At 42.2% G+C, this 22,289-nt stretch overlaps 2 protein-coding genes across 4 annotated transcripts; one reads left to right on the top strand and one right to left on the bottom strand.

Moving 5' to 3' along the window:
• The first annotated feature begins 1,004 nt into the window (after positions 1 to 1,004).
• On the top strand, positions 1,005 to 15,982 carry rassf8a (Ras association domain family member 8a). 2 transcript variants are annotated; one of them, XM_079681729.1, is made up of 6 exons: positions 1,005 to 1,362; positions 6,842 to 7,043; positions 9,541 to 10,334; positions 10,540 to 10,737; positions 11,887 to 12,031; positions 13,775 to 15,982. In XM_079681729.1, exons 2-6 carry the CDS (start codon positions 6,941 to 6,943, stop codon positions 13,891 to 13,893), a joined length of 1,359 nt encoding a protein of 452 aa, XP_079537855.1. In that variant the 5' UTR covers positions 1,005 to 1,362; positions 6,842 to 6,940; the 3' UTR covers positions 13,894 to 15,982. The 2 variants fall into 2 exon arrangements, with proteins under 2 accessions (XP_079537855.1, XP_079537854.1); XM_079681728.1 differs by having other exon boundaries at positions 9,541 to 10,340.
• A 980-nt stretch (positions 15,983 to 16,962) lies between these two features.
• Positions 16,963 to 20,850, bottom strand: bhlhe41 (basic helix-loop-helix family, member e41). 2 transcript variants are annotated; one of them, XM_079681730.1, is made up of 5 exons: positions 20,451 to 20,850; positions 20,294 to 20,360; positions 20,010 to 20,120; positions 19,795 to 19,906; positions 16,963 to 19,583 (listed from the first exon to the last, which is right to left on the bottom strand). In XM_079681730.1, the coding sequence occupies exons 1-5, from the start codon at positions 20,510 to 20,512 to the stop codon at positions 18,652 to 18,654; spliced, it is 1,284 nt and encodes a 427-aa protein (XP_079537856.1). In that variant the 5' UTR covers positions 20,513 to 20,850; the 3' UTR covers positions 16,963 to 18,651. The 2 variants fall into 2 exon arrangements, with proteins under 2 accessions (XP_079537856.1, XP_079537857.1); XM_079681731.1 differs by having other exon boundaries at positions 20,010 to 20,117; positions 20,451 to 20,849.
• Positions 20,851 to 22,289: the final 1,439 nt, after the last annotated feature.

The raw sequence follows: 22,289 nt of genomic DNA, 5'->3' as shown, positions 1-22,289 counted from the left end.
GACTTCATTTTTTGAAATGAAGCCCTTATGTCTATTTTATGAAGAGACTTCATGTTCAGAGAATAAAATGGTTAACCTGACCTGCAGTATTTAACCAGATTGGGTTACTTTAACCGCAATATATCATATAAAAGACACTTTTTAGAGATATGACAGTTCCAGCTGACATTTCAATACAACAGGAAATATGTTCTGTCACAAGAGGGCAGCAAGTCTCCACTGATGCATGGTCCCGTTGTCAAAGGCCTATCTGCCCCGCAGTTAAATGCTGTTTGTTTTAATTCACTATTCATTTTACTATTTGTTGGAGCTGCACAGTGACTAAAATAGCTGCCACTTTAAATATATGTTCATGTCGGTTAACCCCTAATATAACATGTTTAAATGTGCTACTCTATATTATTAACGATACATAATGACTTGATCCTTCTTTGCCTTTATGGTATGCTGAAATATGTTAATTAATTTAAACTGCATGGTATAATTTGCTATTTTAATTTAAGATTATGTGTTGCAATTGTATTTCATAACATTGGCCTCTCGGAAAACAGATGAATGATGACCACTTTCACTACATCTGCATAATGTTAAATCCTGAATGACTCTCGTGGCCTCTTATTCATTAACAAAGTTTACGTAAGTAAAACTGCACATTTCAATTATCTATCAATGATTGATTCGGTTTTGCTCATAGCAACTGCTTATGTTAGTAGGTTAATTTGGGTTATATTTGTATAAGATCAGGTATCAGGACCCCCTTTATTGATTCCTAGAGGGGCAATTCAGGTGCTACATTAAGACAAAGAAAGACATGTAGCCTTAAAATAGAAACATAAAATAAAGATGTGTATACCAGAGTTTAAATTATAAGTAATGATCCATGTTTGTTGTAAATATGCTGTTAAGATGTCCTGGATGTGTAAAAGTTGGCTGAAGGTGGCCTCCCCTCAGAGTGTATTGCCGCTTTAAACGGTCCACAATGCCTTGCGGTGTCCCAGTTCCAATGCGATGTATTTACCAGCAGGAGTAATGAAACGGGGAGAGGGGCTTTTTCCGCAGCTTAATGCTGAGACCTTATGCTGAGACCGCAGGATACCAGCACACAGAGAGGATAGACAGACACAAACTTTCGGACAGAGGACCGAAACGTCATTTATCTGCTTTGCATGCGTCGGTAGTCTTTAATTCAGTTTTGTCTGTCCAGCAGCCAAACGATACTTTGTCGCAGTTCGTTGGAAGTGATTTACTGGGCAACGGTAAAGAAGAACACATTTTGCGGATTTGACGCCTTTACCTGTGTTTTCCCCCTAAACTTCACTTCGGATAGGGAGCACAGAGTTGAATCCCATTTGCTCCATAAAGGTAAGAACATTACACGGACCTAATAATAGCAGAGTGTGCTGCAGCTGAGCCCGTTGTAGTTGTGAGGCTGAGATAACGGAAACATTTCTGTAGTAGAATAGTTCGGCTATAGCCTACTCTGTGAGCCCACTACGGCCCTTTATCGCCATTTCTCCAGCCTCGTCCCACTCAACACAGCAATATGAGGCAGCGGTGCAGTGAAAGATGCTGAAGTGTTCTGTCTTGTGGGATGTTAAAGGCTAATGCTGCTTTTCATTTGTAAATATGAGAGATGGGATGACTTGGAAACAAGTTTAGTTGGATGATCAAGCCTTTATCTTGTGTGTTTTCGCAGCAGGCTATATGTTTTGTCTCATAAGTGTTGCATAACGTTGCTGTGCAATTTTTTCACAGTTTTGTCTATCATCAGATTGAGCATCTTCTGTAAATATAACGACCTCTCTTGGTTTGAAAAATCTTGCATTCATCATTAATCACAACAACATTGAGGTATAAAATCGCTTCTTCCATCTCAAGTTGCATTGCTCCACATAACTTACTAACACAGACCAGGTGCTGCAGAGCCAACCTGTGGAGCTGCTGCACTCAGCCAAGTTTTATGTCACACAGTACACTTTGTGATCCAGAGGCCTGCTTTAGTTCAGAAATAGAATCCAGTATTTCAGTGGCCCTTCCATCTGATAATGTCACAGCACCATGAAGACCAGGCTGCAAAGAACCACCCACAGACTGGAAACATAAATAAGTGTTGCCACTTTTGTGTGTGCAGGTGCCACTTACTGCACACACAAATTCAGTTCTATAAATGTTTAAAAATGCAAGAGTGTGATTCGGTAGATGATGTTTTGCAAACCACTATACAGTAACATGTAAACCTTGGTTAGGGGCCTCTTGTGGCCCCGCTGAGCCTCTGCCCCGGCCCTGGAGCCTGCTAGCTCTTCAAAGCTGGCTAGAGAGCAGTGAATATGGCAAGGGAACAAAGGCGGCATTATTGCTGGCCGAACGTGCCGTCCAGATGTTCAGGATCCTGCCAGCACTGACCTCCCAAATGGGGGAGGCCGCTCCAGTCCCTAATAGTTTAATATCATCCAGGCAGAGAGAGAAAGAGGTAGGCTGCTCCAGGGCAAGAGCCTCTGGAAAGCTCTCGGGAGCTGAGGGTGTAGCCTCTAGCGTGACAACTCTGGGTTTAATCCCAAACACCCAGGTCTTCAGAAAAGTGCAAGAACGAAATGTGAAATAGGAACTTCATTCTGGGCAATGCCTCCTTCTTTGTTAATATAACTTTGGCAACAAACAACAAACTCTTCCCAAAAGCTTAACAAAACATTGTTTAATGAAATAGGCCTACATTCCTTTCTGCTTATAAATGCTGCAACCTCTTTTATCCTCTGATTAAGTGGTGGTATGTACAATGTCTCCTTTAATTATGTATTAATTAACATTCATCTATTTAGCAGGCATTAGGGCTTGTCTTGGGGTAGAGGCTAATGCAACTTAGACACTAAATTAACTGAGAGGATGCTGATATCGTGCGCAGCAGCAGCTTTTAGGAAACTGTACTACATCTCTTTTATTTCAGATGCATCAACTCAAGGATTTCAACTATTCAAAAGGTTGCTTACACACATTGTTTTTTGATTACTCACTTGAGATAGGATGCATCCTGTTGAAGTGTCATTGCATAGCTGTGGCCTGTTGTGTAGCCATCAAGATCTCAGAGGGAAGCAGCCATCGCTTTCTTGTCTCTTAGTCATGGCCCGTTGCATTCTCACAGCCCAGGAATGCATACCCTGAATGTTATCAGTTTCCCCTCCACAGGATCAAGGCCTGTCTCTGGCAACAGTCTTTGCCCTGTTTCGTATGTTTACATTTGCAAAAGGTATTGTATGCCCTCCAGACTGATATTTCAATCCAATCCAACTTTATTTATATAGCCCATTCAAAAACATCAGAGTTGACCAAAGTGCTGTACATCAATACATATATAAAAAGCTGCATAAATACATTTAGACAAAACCGATAGCACAAAAAACTAATGTAAAAACACGAGACAATAAAACCATACTTGTAGCCACAGACTGAAAAACTCTCATAGACGATGTAAGAAAAATATAAAACACAAGAAAATAAAAAACCCCAATTTAAAATCACACACTGATAAGTCTTATACGTGTTCTGCAGAAGCACAGGACAACAAGTAGGTCTTTAAACGAGATTTAAAAACAGGCAAAGTGGGAGCAAGTCTGATCGTGGGGGTAGATCGTTCCACAGCCTGGGAGCAGCCCAGATAAAGAAGCTCCTGATATTGAGGAGCTTCTTTATCTGGTTCCCACTGAAAGTCCCTTCACTTTTAAACCACGGGGGTCCCATCTTGTTGGTGCATCTTATATTAAACTGTTGAGAAATCCAGTTAGTTCCAACCGTTTCACCGACAAGCATCCACAACAAACCAGCGTCTGTCTCTGGCTCTCACAGAGATTTATTTCACAACAGATCTGTTACCAATTACAGCAAAGTAGAAATTGCTAGTAATTACATGTTGCTCTACAGGGAGTGCAATTTGAATTAAAGTTTGGTTAGCAATAGGCAACAAGGTTTAAGTACTAGAACATACTGCTGTCGTATCAGTCTCAATGAAGTATCCCATTGTCTTTAATTAACAGCATTGTGGGGGTGTTCTGCACGTCGGAAACCTTCTGTAATAAATTAGTTACTAGTTTAAATAAGCCGCTTGGAGGTACATTCCTTCAAACTTACAATGCCTTACTGAACAATGGCCTGTACATTTGGACAGGAACCAAGGTGTAACGATTTTGATTGTTGGAAGTAGTACTTGGAACATTGTGTTTTCCTGTGAGATCATTTTACCCAACTCGGTTCAGTCGCTGCCCTGCAGGCTTTCTCCTGAGTCGAGCTCAGTCTTGGTTTTCTCTAATTGCAATGAATGCATTTTGCATTTGTTTTCCCCAAATACCCCTTTTGTTCAGCAAACTGGTACACTGCATGGAACTCATGCCCCTTTATGATGCTTGACAGACTGTAAATCCCCAAAAGAAGCAGTGCCATATTTAATCTCCTACGGAAGGAACTCCCACAGAATTTCTCCTTGGCGTACGTTACAGCAATGGTTCCTCGTGATGAAACCCCCACAGGAGCATATGGTTGGTGGTTTACACCAGCAGCCAACTGAAGCTGTTTTCCTGCCAGCTCTGTGTGTTCCTGTAGGCCTGGAGAAATGTCACCAGCAGCCGGGCGGCAGGCTGCTCACACACCTCACTGCTCTGAGAGGAAAGCATCTTGAGTCAACACTACTGAACCAAAACAACTCTGAAATAAGCATTCTCTGAAGACATGAGGAGTTTAATGTTTCGCTGCAGTTGATCGTCTACTCTCAACTGAGCTTAAGTAGAACTCACAGCAAAGCCCTCCTCTGTTTCATCAAATGCCCCCCTGGCATGAGATGAGCCGCACAAATCAGGGAGCGGGCATCTCCCCAGGCTGAGGCTTTGACAGGCCGGAGCGTGCAGAGCTCAGGATGGCACTCTGCCCCACACCGCTGTGCCTGGATCATCAGTCGGACTTTCTAGGTTAATGTTAACCAATATAAATGTTACTAGTCTGGACCAGAGCACATTTATAAAAACCCCGCTGAGTCTTGTTGGGCTTGTGCAAGAAAGAGCCATTGATTCAGTTTTTGTTTTAACAGTTTTTCTGATTTGTCTGCGTGAAAAAAACGTTTTGAATGTTGTTCATGCTGATGCAGTATTCTGTGCAGTTGTCCTTTTTAAATCCTTTCCAGTTCATTCTTGTTAAAGGTGTTCTAGTATTGTTTTAGCCTCCTTCCCCTTCCCCCTCCAGTTTATCCAAACTTTCTTCCCGGCTGATCCACTATGCCTGCTTTGCATCAAGATCTACTCAGTCCCTATTACTGTTCCCCCTGAAAGACGGGTTAAACAAAAATGAGTTCTGTGTCAGTGTAGAGAAGTCTCAGTGTGCTTGTGTGTGACCCTTTTCCTGTGCGTCTCCATCCCTCAGCCCTTAATGCCATTTAAGGGCAGTCTGAATGAAGGACAAAAGCACTTTCTAACCAGCTGTGAATGTGCCAGGAATAGAGTGATCAAGAGTCCAGGCCACTGACAAAGGTGACACTTACGTACATACAAATGCAAAGACAGAACATATTTGATCAAGACACAATGAGATACACACACTTAAAACACACTTCAGTCCCTGGATGTCTTAACTTCCTGAGGTTTAGTTTGTTTGTAGAGCTTGAATGATTAGTCGATTAATCATTAAGGCAATCTACTTAAAATTACAAAAACAATTTCAGTACTATATGATTCATATCCATCATCCCACTCATTAGGATAATTATCAACAATGAAAATCATTAGATGGCTTGCTAATGTCTTTACCATATTTAGAAAGCCATTGTTGGTGTGTAGGACAGGCTGGTGTGGGTGACTTTGTGGGTGGGGGCTAGGGAGGGGGGAGGTGTAATTGGTGGGGGGTTGGCGAACAAAAGGACCTTTTGACTCAGTAGTGTAGGTGCAGTGAAGGTTAGATCCACGGAGAGTGATACAGATCTGGGGAGATGCCATTCATTCTCTCTCTGTGCACTTTCCTTGAAGAACGCCTTGAAGGATTCCATTGGATGGGTTTTTCATACACTGTGTTGGATCTCATCTTTAATATATTTTCACACAAACAGAAAGATTGACAATAAAGTTTGAATATGTTTGAATATGTGCTCTGATAGCTGATTTTGTGACTCTTTTAAAAAGCATCAGTTGGTAGAAATCGTATGAAAACAAGCTTTATAAAGACAGCCCGGCATCTCGAAAACCTTACATTTGTACTCGTATCACAATATTGACTGTTCTCATAACGAATAAAGGACAAAACTATGTGTTACAGAACAGTGAAAATAACTGAGTCATGCAAAAACAAACCCCTACTCTACTCCCTCGTGTTATGATTCATCTCCCTTTTCCTTTTTAATTACATTTTCATGCCTTCTCTGTTTCACTCGGCGTTCCCGTCCTCTCTGTGTCACTGAGTCAATCTTCCTGTTCTGTTTTCACTGCCTTCAGGTCATTTTCTGTACAAAAGCAGGAACTGGGCTTGGGAATGTCTGCTGGCAGTCTCTTCCTGTGCCCCCAACAGACGTGTACCTATTCATAGAGAAGAAGAAAACAACAGCGTTAAGGCCAGCTGGTCGTGACATACCTAGCTGTGCAGGTCCATTCTCCACTGGACTATCCTTTTACTTTCAGCTAAGGCTAAAATAATTGTCCTTACCTATTATTTTCTGCTCTATTTGACTACTCGTGTTAAAATGTTGTACTAAAGGGGGAAGCGTTTGCATATCTGTGTCTGTTAAACATAATCCTTTTATGCCACTGATCCTTTTAGCCGTGGCCTGGAGCACATCCTGACTAACCGCTTCCTGTTTTCCCCTGTGTTTCCTCCACAGAGACGTAGCCAGAGGGGCTTCAGCTGCCCTGCACCACTGGAGCCTTCAGTAATGTCGGGGCCAATACACCACAACCAGCCCCCTCACTTCTGACCCAACATGGAGCTCAAGGTCTGGGTGGATGGAGTCCAGAGGGTCGTCTGCGGGGTCACGGAGGCCACCACCTGCCAAGAGGTGGTGATCGCTCTGGCACAGGCCATAGGTAGATCATTTTCAGATTATTAAACCACATGCAAGCACACGTGATATACAAAAAGGCATGTTTAAACTCTGCTGAGATGTATTTTTGACATCCTCATTCCGGGAAATTTTATTCATTATGAATTGGGCTGTGTCCAATAACCTCGAGGTAAACTGATTTAAAAACAAGGCTTCAGTAATAAGAATCATTGCTCCACTCAATAATTCACCTAATAGGTCATCCCGTTGGTTTAATCAATCACTATATTTTGGGCTCATATATATATATCCACAAGAATGAGTTTTGTGTGAATCCAGAAAGATTATATTTGTTGACAAATACTGTGTTGTGAGGTTTGTGTTCCTCTGATTTGTTGATTAAGTTACCCCACTGTAACTAGGTTTCACAAGGAACATTCCACGTGACCCGCTGAATTCCTATAACAAAGCCACTTTTGTCCTTATTTTTGTTCTTGTACTTGTCCACATCCGGTCAGTAGTGCTAGTGAAATCCGGCAATGCATTGGGTTATAAAAGGAGCTGACACTTCAGGCTGTCGGCAAACTTTATTCCAGAGCATATCTAACCCTGTGTGCTAACTTTAACCTTCTGTATGTTGCCTACTAGCATGCACAAATCAGCTTCATGTTAGTTACAGGTTGATCTGACTGTTTAACAATAATACATTTAGATTTCCCTCTACGATGTAAGTTCTTTGTTAGTGAACATGGTATTCACTTTCTTTCTTCACACTTTCAATACTTAAAGCTGCAAAACCTTATGAAGCCTATCCATCGAGGGTATTGCTAAGCGTCCACCAACATACAATCTGAGTATGACGCAAACTCCACATTTAGCTAAAAAAAAGCCCTTCTGAATTAAACAAGTATTTGAGTCTTCTGCCTACATGTTAAGCTCCTGCTGGGATACAGTGGCTCATAGTCAGAGGCTTTATTGGTAGTTGCTTGGATCTAAGCAGCCCCCTTCCCATGCGGCTCCTCCAGGAACGGGGGCACTTGAGCAGCCTGTATTGACATCACTTCCCTCAAAGCGCAGGGAGGGAAGAGGGAAAGTCTGACTCATCCTTCAGTCTCCTGCCAAACTGAGGAAGTAGCCCCCTCCTCTGCTTTATTCTGTTAAAAACATACACCATGTTAAGTGATCAGACGTCAATATTGATTTAGTACTTTGGCCTTTCACAAGGGTTTCTGTCTACACTGCTACAACTGTTGTGTTTGGGTTTCCTCTACACAGCATTAACCCTTGTGTGGTGTTCATATTTGTGTTACTCAAATATGTGTTACCAGTGTTCGTGGGTCTGGTGGACCCGCTGCCTTTTTGGGCTTCAATTCAACACAATCAAACTATTCTATGTTAAAATACACAACAGATGTTTACTTCATCCCAATTACAAGCAATATAAACAACATATATGGTTAATATTTCCCCTTTTACTTTTGTTAGATCACATTAATGAATTCAAGTGTTACTTGTTTTTTTGCCTGCTGACCAGCTGGTCCTGTGGCTCGTCGTTTTTTTGTAACTAGCTGATGCTCAATCTCATCCTTTTCTTCAAAGTCACTGTCAGACTCAGAATACTGATTCTCATTTTCTGAAACCTCTTCCTCTTCCTCTACATCATCACCAAATGGTTCTCTCTCTTCCAAAATAATTTGGAAGGCCCTCTGAGCAGAGAATTGTTTGGCCATCTTGATCAGTTGTGATAAGGACCCAAACTGACACACACACACACACACACACACACACACACACACACACACACACACACACACACACACACACACACACACACACACACGCACACGCACACGCACACACAAGGCCCAGGGCCCAGACAGGTGCACAACTTCCACACTTTTGTTAGCCCTGGGTCCGAACACCCTGGATGTAATGTAAATGTGTGGGGGGGGGGGGGGTATTGATGTCTTATAAACATTTAATCACAGCCTATGTGAAATGGTTGCTGATAAACCACGAGAAACACCCAGCAGTGCAGCTCCTTGCAGCTTTAATAATAAATAATAATACATTAAATTTTTATAGCGCTCTTCCCATTGCTCAAAGACGCTTTACACAAAATCAGAAACAGAAACAGCACAAAGAAAACAAAAAATCACAAACAGTAGTCCTAATCCAAGTGCAAGCCTCTTTTTAAATGATCGTTCAGTTCACAGCCTTTCATTTCCCTTCACGTTCTTTCAGCTCACTTCTGAAACCACTCTGCACTGTTCTCAGAACCAAACGTACACAAGCTGGATGAAATGCAAGTGTTTTAGTTGTTAGGTAATCAGAACCATGGATCCAACAGGATGATAAAACGGCTCTGTGTCTGATAAATATGAGAGATGGTCACATGGTATCTTAACAGTTAGATAGGAGGATGGTAAATCATGGCTAAGAGTTCATATTGACTCTTCTTCCCAGTTCATATCTTTGCAGGTTGCTTTCCCAGCCACCAGTATAAGAATATGTTGCTTTTTATTTTTTGTCTTTTTCAGGTCGCACTGGGAGATACACTCTAGTAGAAAAATGGCGGGACAGCGAGCGTCACCTGGCCCCTCATGAAAGCCCTGTAGCTTCTCTGAACACCTGGGGCCAGTATGCTGGGGACGTCCAGCTCATCCTGCATCGCACTGGCCCCTCCCTGACTGAACGCCCCCCCTCAGAAGGACCCCCTCTAAGAGGTCCTGAACGCGGGCTGCATCGGCAGAGCCTCCCTCCCCTTGCAAAGCTTCGCCATCCTAACGATCGCTCCCTCCGCCGCCGAGAACCGCGCCGCAAGTCTCTGACGTTCACCGGGGCCCCCAGAGGCCTCAGGGAGATACTGAGCGGAGGCCGAATGGGAGAGGCGGAGGCTAAACGCAGACTCTTCATGAGTAACGGTGGGAATCACAACCATGCAGGGCCGGCCATGGGGACCGCCTCCCCCGGTCTGTGGGCCTGTCGCATGGAGGACCTGGTCAGACTGGTGGGCATACAGAGGGAGACGCTCAACGTTCTGGTCAACAAGCTGGGAGCCTATGAGGCGGAGCTCCAGGTGTGGGCTGAAGGGCGAGGGGGCCGTGGCGGAGGGTGCATCGGGGACCCAGATGGAGGAGGCGTGCTGATAAAGGAGATCCTGAGGCTGGAGAAGCATCTGCGGAAGAACGACGTGGAGATGGAGGAGGAGGAGTTTTGGGCCACTGAGCTGCAAATTGAGCTGGAGAGTGAGAGGCAGCTGGAGGAGAGACTGCAGGAGCTGATGGGACGCATGCAGGGCTGTGAAGTGGAGATTGAAGAAAGGCTGGCAATGGTACAGGTGTGCTATGTTTGGGCGAATTTCGGGTTATTCAATCAAAATCCTGTATTTTAGCAGCAGCTTTGGGGAAAAGATTAAAAAAATAACAAGCTAAGAATCAAACAAAGACACTGTCTCGTATAGTGATTTTTTTTATATTTAATATTATAGTGGTTGCTAGCTACCTCTTCCTTAACTGTTTATCTCCTTGTCCCCTCAGAGTGTGGAGGCAGGCCTGGAGGAGGAGCGGTTGCAGAGGGAGCGGCAGGAGACCCAGTGGGTCAGTGAGGCAGAGGCTCGGGCGCAGATGCTCAGGGTCAAATCAGAAATGAAAGCCCAGGAGAGACAGGCCGTCCAGCTGGAGAGCAGCTGCAGAGCTGTGGACCGCTCACTTGGACAAAGCAGCAAGAAGCTGCAGGTAAGACATATGCATTCATTAAACCTTAAAATAAACAGGGATGCAGGGATAAGGGAGACCATACATCAGTAATAAAGCATTTAAGCATCTGTCCACCTGAAGGATCCCTTAACACGATGCTGCAAACCTGCCAATGCAAAGGGGATCTTTTTTCACTTTAAAATGTGTTGAAAGGGGAATGCTAGATCTCTAAGTGTAGGTAAAAAATAGTCAGACAAAGCCTTCTTCAGTTACCAGAGAGATGTTAGAAATTGAAGGCTTCTCAATACTCTAATTTCCCCTCCTCGACTCCTATCCTCGTGTATTAGTCCCGCCCACAGGAGATGCGAGCGGAGGAGTCGAGGAGGGGAACCGAGGAGAGAGGAGGGGAAGCAGCAGTCGTTTAGAGAAATGAGAAATCCTCTCCTCTGAGCGGTCATTTTAAAGAGACGTCCGTTAATGATGACAGGAGGCACAGCAGCACTCTGTCTGATGGACAGAACTGTGTTCATGAGGACTTATATATTTACTTTTAATTCATTGACAGTGCGTTATAATGAGACAATAACAGGCTACAGATGCGGACATATACACACACATATTTATATATACAATTTCAGAATCAAACAAGTATGAGAGCATACATATTTTACACACTGCTCTGCTTTCTGCACGGACCTCACAGCTGTTCTCACTGTAAACATCGCACCGTGATGAAAGCAGTTAATAAAATAATATCCAGGGGATGCATGCAGAGCTGTCATTGGCTGAGATAAGTCCGGCCGTGCGTCACGACTCCACCGTTCCCGGAAATGCATCCGCGAAGGAGCCGTGGAGGATGCATCAGTGTATCCTCGATCATAGCTCCTCCAGAGAGCCTCCTCGATGCTCGATGCTCGATGCTCAGTCCTCGATGTGCATTTAGAGAAATGAGATGTCCTTCAATATGGCGCACTGAAATCCATTTCCGGGTCACTACCGGAGGACCGAGGAGGGGAAATTAGAGTATTGAGAAGCCTTCGTTGACTCATGTGACTCACTTTGATGTCCTTTTTAGATGGGATGCCTAGACTTCAAACACTAAAACACAGACTCATATATCATCATCAGAGCTGTTGGTAATCCTCTTATGTTTCCTAAAGAATGACTCTCCTCACTGTTTCTTTGAAGGGCATGCAGCAGGAGCTGGAACAGCTGACCAAGGAGCTGAGGCAGGTTAACCTGCAGCAGTTCATCAAGCAAACCGGCACCAAGGTCACAGTGCTGCCGGCCGAACCCTCCGAGGAGGACAGTCCTCACAGCACGCATGGCATAGGTAAAAGCTAAAAAATTAGCTTAAAACTTTCTTACTCACATTAGATTTGTGGAATTTGTTCTCTTAGGGAATATGGTTTGGAGTTTAATTTCAACTTGAGTGAAGTCATATATAGTGTTATGTGCGCCAAGGTATCTCTTCCTGTTGTTCTATGACATGTAGGGAACTGAGCTGGTAACTACAGTGCAGACAGTAACATATACGGGTCGCTTATTGTAAGTAATGGTCCGTCAGGAGTTAAAACTGAATTGTATGTCAAACTGCATACTGCCTGAGGTTAAACGCTTTATGATTGCCATTCAAGCAGGCATCTCATGACTTATTTCAATAAGAGTGCATGAAGTGCTGTTCTTTTCCATCAAGGCACTTTTATTATTTTTTCCTCATATCTTAACAGCCTGCTGAGAGAAAATGACTCGATTGTGAGGGTGCGTGCGTGTGAGAGAGATTGTTATCAAGAAAATGATGGGGGGAGAGGGGGCGGGGGGGGTTGTGGATGTGGAGAGAACAGTGTTAGTTTTTACCCACTCCAGTGGCTATTATAGTCACCATGCCAACAGCTGCCTGGATACTGGCAGAAATAGTGTCATTCATTCACCTTACTCTCTCTGTCCGTCTCACTGCTTCCATCACGCTGTCACTCTATCACATGCTCAGCAGTTTCTGTGATGGGCTCATTGTGCCAAGGCTCATCCTACAGCAGAAAAGCAGAGAGCTGACGCAGAGCTAAGAACCTTGATTCATGGGACAGCTGTCACAATGCAACATTTGTTGACCAGCTGGTTATTCAAACTACAGTCATAAACCACCCACAGCGTAATTAGTGACTAAAGGTAATTAAGATTGACTTTGAGGAGAAAGTTTGAGGTTTGGGACTAAAGCGTTTAATCGTGTTTAAATCAGGGACATGCACCACTTTGTAAAAATAAGCTTGGGAGCAATAAGATTTGAAAAATAAAGTGTGCAAACTAAAGCACAGGAATACATATCTAAATGCACATTTACATGCAAACACATTAAACTAAACCTCCCACCATGCCATGAATAATTTAGTTTTCCACATGCACCCTGCCTATAAAACTGTATGTAAAAGTTGCTTATGGGATTCCATGCTGCACTTGAAATGTATAAAAATAATAAAGATTGCACACCAGTCTACTCATGCATGAATCACATGGTTGTGTGAAACATGGAAAAGCATATGGAGAAATAATTTGACGCAGTCATAGTGATGGTGACCTTTTTCCCCTTGATTTAAGATTAAAGATGTAACACAGTTGAATTTCTCCCCTCTCCAAAGAGCCCAGATATCTTTCTGATTGCATGACATGCACTTCATCATTGCATGCATTGAGAGCAGTAGGTCTCTTTATTAAACCTAGCAGTGATGGATTTCAATTATAAAAAAGTAATGAATTGAGTGTTCATGTCCTTCTAGTAACCTTCCATTGTATGTGTGTAAAATCAGCTTTGGTGCCAGGCCATAACAAATCTCTGCATCGGCTGATTCTCTGCTTGGCTCAGTACTGCCCCCTGGTGGCTCATAGCAGCGATATCATGTAGCATCCACTGGGCTTCATTGTTATATTCAAACAAGTAATTTAATGGGGTTTCTTATCAATTTGAAGTGTTTGAAAAAACAAAAAGCTACAATACGTTTGTGTAAAATCTCTCTGTTTATTTTCAGCACTACAACTTTTAAAACCCACATTTTTTCTTCCTTATGTCTTTTTAATTTTTAAGATTTAGTTCCCCTGTCTGGCTCCCTGAAGCGCCCCGTTTCGCATGCAATGTCTAGTCACCTCCGGGTCCTCCACAGCCCCCTGACTTCAGGCCTGAACCCAGAGGGGATCTATGTGTGAACCGTCTCCCACCCTGAGCCCAGAACAGACGTCTGTAAGTGGATATCTTTGTACAGGATACCTCAGTGGAACTCTACTATGCACTGTCTCTAATACAGGAGGCACCCTGGAGTGTGAATACTCACAGAGTGAAGGAACAAAGATGATTTTGACAAGGAAGTCATAGAGCACTTAGTGGGAATGAAAGATGTAATGGTGCTCAGTTTCTGAACTTACGAGGACTTCAAAATCAATATCAGGCTGTTGTGGACGTCCTTTATAAACATATCCACTTAACGTACTTTTACTCTCACTTTATTACCTACTGAATGATTTGTATTGTTTTCTCACTTGCATCATGATTCTAAACGATTGCCTTTTGAACAGTATTCTTGACAACCTTGGTATGTGAATTTATGAATTATACCTCTAAAGTTATATGTATTTTCGGCAGTGAAAACGGCATAATGAATTGTTCTTATATAAGAAATGAAGGATCCACTTGTGTCAATACTAAACCAGTCTAGAATATATCGTTTTGCATATCAGAATGTATTTCTGTAGCTCTGATTGTCTGTTCATGTTAAAACTATGCACAACTGGTCAATAGTTTTGTTACCGAAGAATGTTACTGTCCGTATGTACCAACATGTTGGCTAACTGTAAATATGTTTTCTTACTTTTCAGCTTTATTTAGAGAATTATTATATTTTATTACAGAGGTTACAGAATATGCAGTGCCCTCATTCCCGCTACAATGTCTGCATAATGAAACAGTGTTAATTACCCTCTTAAGCTTTTATTTGTTGTTTAGATGACTACATGGTATGTTTTTGCCAAATGTATTATGCTTTTTTTTTCTGTGTAAGGATTGGTGGCCAAAGATTAGCAGGTCTTGTTGCATGATTGTCGTATAACCATACATGGATGTGCAGAGCACCCGCAGTATAGTAAATCAGTTAGTTGAATCTAAAAATGGTGGCATGCTATAATACAATGGATAGCTACGGTGTGTATGAGAGTGTGATTGAGTCAGCGATTAAAGAGATTTGTGTGTGTGCAGGGTCGGGAATGTCAAGGTATGAAGCCCCTCTTAGGTTGTAGTGCAGCTGCTAATCACATCAAAGTGCCTTATTCATTCCACAGTTGGTGTGTTCATATGATGACAGCAAAGCTTTAGTAGAAAACATTGAAGCAATGATCTAGTCAGTTTAGATCTGATGTTGCTAGATGTATTAGTGGCACATTGCTGCACAGAGAGAAATGGCAATAGCACAGCATCAAAGAGAAAACTGTAATCATATTTTTGTCAGTATTTTATAAAAAAAATCAATGGAGAAAATGTTACTGATAGCGTGTCTCATTCTGACAATGTATTATTGACACCATCATACTATGTGATGTAAAATGCATTTACATTATCTGATTTATTTTGTCATCATACAACACGTACTGTTTACTGTAATTACCAGAATAAGAAATGTATTGATCCTGAGAGATATATATTAGAGTTAGAGAACATCAGTACCATTATTACATTACATGTTAGACGCTTTTATCCAAAGCGACTTACATACTCAATACTGTGGGCAATCTGGGTAATCCCCACAGGAGCAATTTGGGGTGAAGTGTCTTACCCAGGGACACAACGACATGCTGACTGCAGTGGGGTTTGAACCTGTGATCCACTGATCCGAACACCAACGCACTAGTCCACTGCACCACAGCCTCCTGGGTTCCATCACCCAGGAATAACTAGTAAATGTAAAACAGAAGCAAAGTCCACCCTTTAACATTTAGCATCTACAAAAACCCTCATCAGGACATACCATTTTAAATTCTTAGGTTTGAGATAATCTCTATATCGGGGCAGAATTTCCCTTTAAGAAATCACTTGTGTTCATTGTCCACCTGTGGATGAGATGTAGTTTTGGTCACTGTTTACAACCATATAATGTTCTATAGAACTGTACGATGTCAACTGTACATAACCTGTTTTTATTTTTGTCCTGCCTTAATATACTGCAAGTGTTGACAGATGTATGGCTGTAATTGGCTGCTGATATGACATGGATTGCATGATTCAATAAACCATCTGACAAAATGAAAAGTGTCACAACCGGTGCTCATTGTAACCGTTTGCCTGTGGATGTAAGGGAGAAGGCGTTTGTCCAGTATGTGCTCTTCATGCGTTTCAATCCTTTCGCCAGTAGATGGAGACATTTACTCAGTAATGGTAGAAACAGGGTCACAACATGGCTGGGAGAAAATTAAAGGAGAAGCTTGTTTTTCCCACAGAAGAATGAAATTACAAGAAATGTCAGTTTATAAAATGCATATTTATGCAATAACAAAAAAGGTTTATAAGAGTGAGTAGCCGGTAAAAAAAAAGCCAAAGTTGCTCTCATAGGTCAATGATAATACTGAGCTACAACTGTGAATCCCATCAGGTCATACTTTATTGTAATTTGAGGTGAGAAAGGAAAGGTTACTTACAAAAAAGGAGCAGCAAATTGCATGTTTTTTTCCAAAACCTTGAAAGGCATAGTTTGACTGTAACTGGACTGCATTGTTGCCAGGATCATTAGAAATCCTCACGTCAGAGACATGAGTTTCAAAGCTGTTGAAATGATGCATAAAGATTAAAACTATATTGCAGATAGTCAGTACATGTTAACAACAAAGACTGGGTTTGATCCTGCTTAAAGCTTCTGACAAGTGTGGAGGAGGCCCCTTGTTTTTCATCAGCGTGTACAGACTGAGTGTAATCTCACTTCATCATCACATGACATGTGTTTAAATCCTTGGTCTAGTGTACACTGTAAATTCCCTGCTGTGACCTGTCAGCTGATTAAAGTCTGAGCAACAATACATTTCATCTACTAGCCTTCCAGTAGTGTGTATTCATAATACTGTACTCTGAACTGTTTTGTGCAAACACTCGTGCATTGTTTCCCAAGTCAGAAATTTGACATGTACGTAGTTGTTGGAAAAGTTTCACACATTCTCACTGAGCTTTCCTGCTTTTGCTAACATTTGAGACTGTAGGCATAAACAGAATTTGTGTTGAACAAGAAGAAGTCTGTAGAGTTTAGTTTTGATATTTATTTTACAACTCATCAGCAATAATTTAGAACAGCATATGTGTAAAGCATTAACGAAATGTGCAACAGTTGCTCAGTTAAATCTTTTAAAAAATCCATAGACTTCTACAACATTGACATAGACATGTATACTTTATGGAATATTCACAAAAATACTTCTATTTACAGACACACATGCCACTTTATATAACAGTGTATAACAGATTTGAGGCAAAACCAGCTGAAGTAAAATACGAAAGCAATATCATGTATGCAAAATACAATGAAAATCTGTTTATTCTGTCACGTGTGAAACATAAAAAGTGGAACAACACTACATTGCAGGAATCTTAATCTCTTAGAAAACAGGCCAAGTTAAAGATCCTAAATCTTCATTATCAAGTGTAGGTCACATGACCACAGCTGCTTCAACACGTAAGTCAAATATTTGAAAGCAAGGTTTTACATAATGGAATCATAAAAGACACAATCAGGGATCGTGTTGTAGGGTGCAGGGTTTTCAAATCTGATTATGATTTGAATTTTTGCAAGTCAAAAACAGAAATAAACATTGTTTTATCAAATCTGGCTTCATCACCCATTTACTACATTAATTAATCTCAAAGCATTTGGTATCTCTGCTCTCTCTTCTGAAATGAAACGAAATGTTCTTATTTCAAGACAACTCAACACAATACAAAGGTTCTGAGAAAACTTCAGTGTTTGACTTTCAAAATGATGAGGCGACTGTTTGGGGGGAGTAAAAGCAAAAGAAAGGTGCATTTTAAAGAGTAAAGATCATCCTACATACAAACTTTACCAGCTGGGAAAATACAGGTACATTCAATATCAAAGATCTATAAGGTGCTATCCTACAATGTTTCCTGGAGGTTCAGGAGGTCACTGCATCTCTGTGCTGAGATGCTTCATTCCATTCGGGGGACGTACAATATTCTGTTCAAGCAGCTCCTTGTGAATAAGGGGTTTCTGAACTAATTCACTGATTGGTTTTTCTTTACTCAAGTACAAGAAGTAAAGGAAACTCAGATCTGTACAAATTAGTTGAGGGCAACCAGGCATAATACCTTAACTTTTATATCATCATGTATTGTTTTTATGTGTAAAGTAACTGTTTTGTATGTATTGATGGAGATGGAGTGTCTGATGGTGGGATCAATGACAGTTATACCTCCCTGTCAGCCTAACCCGTGCACAATTGAGGATGAGGGGCTGTGGGCGTTTCATTTCTCGAGAGCACTTATTTTATAGGGCCATTTACATGTCAATCAGCAAGACTGTCTTTCGGGTAATAATATTTACAGTCAAAGTCAGCCAGGCTCTAGCAACCTTGGCAGAGGTCAGTTGTAACTTCATACATCCAAAGAGACTCGCTGAATGGGATATTGCGCACTGTTGTAGTACTCAAAGTTTGGCACCAATGCTGCCACTTCAAAATATGTTATCAAAGAGGATACAAAATTAGCTCCAGAACAACACAGCCGTGTATTTATGTCAATCATTGTCGATAATCCTTTAGATTTATTAATCTAGCATAAGTGCAAAAGGCACACTCCGTCACAACTGTCCCCTGTTTCGCCAGTATATTGAACATGAGAAACTCTTCTGTGAAACCTCGTTTTAAAACTAGTCTATTTTGATGAAAATAAACTCCTCAACAGGAAGGTTAACAGACAAATTAGCTGGTTTGACAAACAGAAAACTGATCGTGCGGGCTATTCTTGCTCTCCGACGCATCAGCTACGTCATCCTCCTCTTCGTCACTCGCGGGACTTTCCTCGCGCTCATCTGGTGAACCTATGTCAGCCTCGTGCAGCTCGTCGCTGTCTGGACTGTGAGAGTCATTGGACTGAGTAGAGGCTCCAAAGTGCACAGAGAGTCCGGGGAAAGCGGCTGCAGCAGCCGCGGCCGCTGACGCTTGTGCGGGGTAGAGCCAGGGGAAAGGGGAGGCAAGAGCCGCGGCAGGGTACATGTACTTTTCAATGTTGCTTTTGTCGAAAAAAGGCATATAAGACGCCGCGGCTGAGGGGTTGATGAAGTAGAAAGGCATGCAAATGGGTGTCTGCTGTCCCACACTGCTTATTCCCATCAGAGAGTTCATAAACGCCAGGTCGGGTCTGGTGGGGTCAGTGCCCCCTAACCCGTTGCCAGGCCAGGTCATCTTTGGTTTTTTGGCAGCGCGATCGTCTCCAAACTCTTGCTTGATCTTCACTGCCTTGGGTCCCTGCGCCTTATTGCGGTCACATTCTTTATCTTTGCCATCAATCTTTTCCGCCTCGCCCCCGTATCCACTGTCCGTGTCTGTGTCATTCTCGTTAAGCTCCCCACCTTGGGTCCTCTGGATGACCGGGACACAGTTAGCTTGGCCGTCGGCTTTCTGCCCATCATGTGCCTCCCCCGCGGGAAGCTGGTGCTGGAGCTGCGGTGCGCCTGGCTGGAACTGCGCCAGCACCTTGTGAAGGTGGCTGATCAGCTGCGTGCACCTCTCCTCTCGTGCAGTCCAGTTTTCAAACTGACTCAGGTACTGCAGGACTTCTTTGGCACATGCCTGGAACCCGGAGTGGAACGCATCAAGGTCTGCATGAATGGACGTTTTCATCGACCGGTCCCCTGCAAAATAGTTGCAAGGATAACATTATTATTCTAAAGGCGTATAATAAAGCAATGACAAGACATGATTCTGTTAACGTATTTTCGAATTGCACAATATTTTCTTTGTTATATTCAAGTACATTTTCTTCTGCTGTAAAACTAGACTTCCTCGGACTATTAAAGTTTAAAGCAACACATTTATATATTAACTTCAGGTTTGTCAGCTCACCATTCTGCAAAGCGACAATCTTCTGGTGCTGCTGCTCAGTGACAGCAGTCAGAGCGTTTAAATGTTTCAACGTTAACTCCAGGACAACAGCTTTCTCCAAATGCCCGAGTGTCTATTGAGAGAAACAAAACATATGTTCAGTTAGCTGTTTAAGACAACTAATCTCATGTAAAGCCATATTCGCGTAAAAACCCTTTGCAGTGTCATGGACTCACCGACAGCTTCAGATGTTCGGGTAACAAATCCTTCAGCTGGCCAATACATTCGTTGATTCTGTCTCTCCTCTTCTTCTCTATCAACCGGTGTGGTAACTTGTATGCTTCCTGCTGGAAATAAACAGGCATTTGGCGTTTTTAAACACACATTGATATATCTATTTAAAGTTATAGTAGTATATGTGAACATGTCCATGAGTTTCATGCACACACAAATGTGGGTTCATGAAACAACAAACTACATTTTTTAGATCGCATTATAGCCTATAATAAACCTTACGCACCTTCCCACCGTCCTCTCGTTTTATTCCTCTTTTTGCTTTGCACATGTAGAGAGAGGGGTAATCCACCCTAAAGTCAAGAATGACGACAGATTATTCACCAGGTTGTCATAACAGTTGATCAGACAGTTTGACAGAGTTTGCCAAAAGCGAAACTCACCCTAAGAAATCTGCGTGCTCCATGAACTGCCTGTCCTCTAAATGCGGTATTCTTTCATCCATCGTTTCTCTGCTGCTGCTTATCCACCCCGGAGCTTCTTTTGGGAATGTTTGTTATTCCACGACTCGCACACACGCTATGCCGGCTGAGGGAGATGATGCACAGTGCGTGTCCTCCAGTGGAGCTGCTTTTCAGACTGATGTCTATGCTTCCCTGAGCTGCCACTTTGCACAGCCGTCGGTGCTGTGGTTAGAGCGCACGCGCGCTTTGGGTAGGGAACAGCTTCCGACTCACGTGTAGCCTCAGCCTGCACTAGCACAAAGCCCGGTAATTAGACCTGCTCTGTTAGAGCACCGCCGCTGTTCCTATAGAGATCCAGTTCAAACACTTCTGACCCAGCTGCTGAAACGTGATTCAACATGATTTGAAAATGTAGCAGGGGAAAGTCTGCATGCAAGCTTGAGGGATGACAGAATAATGCATCATCTCACTGTTAATGCATCTCATATAATGTGGGTCCTTAACTTTGCAGCTCGAGCTGTGACTGCTGGCTGATAAGTGATCTAATGTGATAATGTTTTAATGCTGCTGCAACAATTCAATTAAACAATCACCTATTTATCTGTCAGTTTGGAGTCTAATTAAATTAAAATGGAATATTGAAGATTTGATCTCAACATTTAAATTGTTTGCGTTGGCAAAAAATTTAAATGTTGAGATCAAATCTTCAATATTTTATTTTAAATAGTTAGACTCCAAACTGCCAGATAAATTGGTGATTGCTGTCATTATTAGAAAGACATGACCAAATTAGTTTGCACACATTCACAGTTTAGAGAAAACCCTAGTGCTCCACCATAACTTAATACAAACGAAGATTTGTTTTCCTTCTGCTTATTAAAAACAACTGGGAACCTCCTGATCTCTCCATAACAAGAAAAACACATGCTAAAATAAAAGTGAAGAAATTGAGATTAATGGGAAGTAAACACAGTGAGTAAACAAATATTGGAGGTGTGTGTCTGATCACACCATGTTGTTGCCCGGATCAGGGCAGGGTAACCTATTCATACACCTCGAGCTGTTCAAAGCTGCGTTGACAGTAACCATGGCACCCAGCTGTGTGCTCAAACACGTGTGTAGAGATGCTCTATTAATCTGAGGATGGGTGCTTCTCTCCCCACTTTCATCTCACTGTCTCTGTCTAAAAATAAATGTTTAACACAAAAGTAAACTTTGACTTTTTGATTTGTCTAATGTCCTAAACCAATCAACAAATCTCCCAAAAATATTTAGGTCGCCCCAATTTGTGATTTTATTCTTACAATAACTAGTAGTCCAAGTACGCATTTACATCAACATGTCTAACAAACTACAAGCGTTTCATAAATGACCCCAGGAAGTTAATCTGATTGTCAGTGACACCTGTTCTCTTGTGAATGTTTACGGGCTCAAAAACAATCAAATCTGAGCCCTTGTAATGCTCTCACATGCCTTATGATGATCACATTACTTCTTCCTGTAAGTCATGTGATTCTTTCTTGCTGGCAGCATATAGCTCTCTTGTGTAACAGTGCTGACGAAGAATGATCCAATCACTTGGGCTCTCAAATATTTTGTGTGACCTCCTCTGTGCTGGCTTTTCATTAACTCATACCTGCTGATTTGCCTCTGTACTTTCCCTTTCTTGTCTTTATTGTAACTAAAAGTGAAATCATCTCACTGTCGTATGTTGGAATCCCCCTTTTGGGACTTCCTCCCCCCTTCCCTCCTCTTCCTTTCCTCCACAGTAGGCTGCCTGCTCTATATGTGGCACATGGAGTCGCTTTAGGAATCCAG

The sequence above is a fragment of the Notothenia rossii genome, assembly GCF_949606895.1.
Source record: "Notothenia rossii genome assembly, chromosome: 5".
NCBI lineage: Eukaryota > Metazoa > Chordata > Actinopteri > Perciformes > Nototheniidae > Notothenia > Notothenia rossii.
Note: the sequence above shows the minus strand (reverse complement) of the source record. Positions and strands in the feature narration are given on the sequence as shown.